The sequence below is a fragment of the Colobus angolensis genome, unplaced genomic scaffold (assembly GCF_000951035.1).
Source record: "Colobus angolensis palliatus isolate OR3802 unplaced genomic scaffold, Cang.pa_1.0 Scaffold68, whole genome shotgun sequence".
Taxonomy (NCBI): Eukaryota; Metazoa; Chordata; class Mammalia; order Primates; family Cercopithecidae; genus Colobus; species Colobus angolensis.
Genome location: NW_012120487.1, coordinates 5,967,695 through 5,969,910, shown reverse-complemented (window position 1 = coordinate 5,969,910; position 2,216 = coordinate 5,967,695). Strand labels below are relative to the sequence as shown.

The window sequence follows — 2,216 nt, the reverse complement described above, 5'->3', positions numbered from 1 at the left end:
AAAAAAAAAAAAGAGTCAATTCATCAAGCAGAATTAACATTCCTAAATGCATATGAACTTACTAATAGATTCAAAATTCATGAAGCAAAAAATTGAAAAAGGATATGGGAGGCCAAGGCAAGAGAATTGCTTTAGCCCAGTTCAAAGACCAGCCTGGGCAACATAGGGAAACCACCATCTTAATTAAAAATAAAAAGTTAGAAGGATAAAAAGAAATCACGGGCGCGGTGGCTCACGCCTGTAATCCCAGCACTTTGGGAGGCCGAGATGGGCGGATCACCAGGTCAGGATATCGAGACCATGTGACTAACATGGTGAAACCCCGTCTCTACTAAAATACAAAAAAAATTAGCCGGGCATGGTGGCAGGCACCTGTAGTCCCAGCTACTCGGGAGGCTGAGGCAGGAGAATCGCTTGAACCCGGGAGGCGGAGCTTGCAGTGAGCTTGCAGCCTGGGCTACAGAGCGAAACTCCGTCTCAAAAAAAAAAAAAACAAGAAATCTTGTTTCGATTCCAAGCAGCAAAAAATGTGCTTGAGACGATGCTAGTACACACGTAAAAATTATCAAGTTTTCCGTGAATTACAAATCCACAAATTACATAGCAACTTTTCTAAGTGAGTTCAAAAGAGTACAGGCTAGATCACTGCAGGGCAAAAAGTCTTTCAACAAGGCGTTAATATGTAAAGCACAACCTTAATCAGAGCATTTCCTTCTCTCTATAAACTTTGGGTCGAGCCTTGACCACTCAATTCCTCGAGTTCCCAAAGGGTGGCCCTTGGTGGGTTTTTTCCAAAGTGGGGTCGGAGGTCTGAACACCTGAGGTGAAATTCAAGTTCACGAGGAAGTCAACTCAATTTCAGAGCTCCCAATTTCCCCACATCGGTAAAATGAAGTCTAGCAAAGCCTACAAAAGACTAGGGGTTACTAGACTGCTTTAGAAAGGCGACACTTGGCCGGGCTCGGTGGCTGACGCCTGTAATCCCAGCACAATGGGAGGCCGAGGCGGGCGGAGCACGAGGTCTGGAGTTCGAGACCATCCCGGCCAACACGGTGAAACCCCGTTTCTACTAAAAATACAAAAAATGAGTCGGGCATGGTGGCACGCGCCTGTAGTCCCAGCTACTCGGGAGGCTGAGGCAGGAGAATCGCTTGAACCCCGGAGGCGGAGGTTGCAGTTGGCCCAGACCGAGACACTGCACTCCACAACAGAGCGAGACTCCATATCCAAAAAAAGAAAGAAAGAAAAGAAAGGCGACACCCGACACACAGCAGGCGCTAAACACACATTCTTAGGGTTTGCATTTTGTTGAGAACTAAGAGTAACAGGCATTCGGCAAAGGCTGGGAACCGGACGGGGACGCGACCGGGAAGGGGGCGGACGCGCGGAACTGAAAGAATCTGACTTCGGGTTCCAGTTCCCCCAGCCGAACTAACCTACTCGCCCGGCCCCGGGCCCAAAGGCCTCAGGTGGTAGCGGTCAAAGGGTCACCGCCTCCGCGGGGCGCCGCGTCCACAACACGCGTGGGGAAACGGTCAAGGTTTGGGGCGTTTGGGTTCACGACGGCAAAAACACCGTCCACTACGGGCCAAGCCGAGTGTCATGCCCTGCACCTACGTCTAAGCTCACAGCACCCTGCACTGGGGCGAGGAATCCTATGAGGCTCGCCCGGGTCTCTGGGACTGGGCTCTCGCCGTGCCGCCTCAGGGCGCAAAGTCCACGCGCTTCGCCCGGCGCAGAAACGTCCCCCGCCCCGCGGCGCCCAAGCCGCCTCCCCAGTAACGCAACTCCGCGGCTACGCCTGAGCCAGGAAAGGACTCGGCATTTAGACCGCAGCCCCGGGCGGGCCACACTCCCCAGCAAGTGCCTCGGCAGCGTCCCAGGAGACTCGCCGTGCTTGCCAGGGTTGGACGTGGCGCCAGTTTCGCGTAGCAGCCCGAACCCCGGTGCTCACCTGTACCACGCAGCAGCCCAGGGCATCCTTCTGAGCGTCGGGAAGGACGATGTTCCGGGGCGTGTGGCCCGGGTGCAAGAAATGAACCATGGCGACCCCGCCGGGGGTGTCAAGAAGAGAGCGGGCGTCGAGCCGGGGCCCGGATCCCGCGAGAACCAGGCGGGCGGCTTCCAGGACGCGCCCACCACGCCTGCGAGGCACACAGAGCTAGCGCCGCTCCCGGCTGGCGGGCTTTTGAAATGCCCGGCGAGGCGACGCGCAC

The 2,216-nt window shown here is 55.3% G+C and overlaps 1 protein-coding gene across 1 annotated transcript in view; it reads right to left on the bottom strand.

Annotated features, from left to right (window-relative positions):
• Positions 1-2,189, bottom strand: part of ZYG11A (zyg-11 family member A, cell cycle regulator) — a 55,599-nt gene extending 53,410 nt beyond the window's left edge. The window contains exon 1 of the mRNA XM_011926375.1: positions 1,955-2,189. Within this exon, the coding sequence (XP_011781765.1) occupies positions 1,955-2,044 (90 nt within the window). The 5' untranslated portion in view covers positions 2,045-2,189. The remainder of the gene's footprint in view (positions 1-1,954) is intronic.
• Positions 2,190-2,216: the final 27 nt, after the last annotated feature.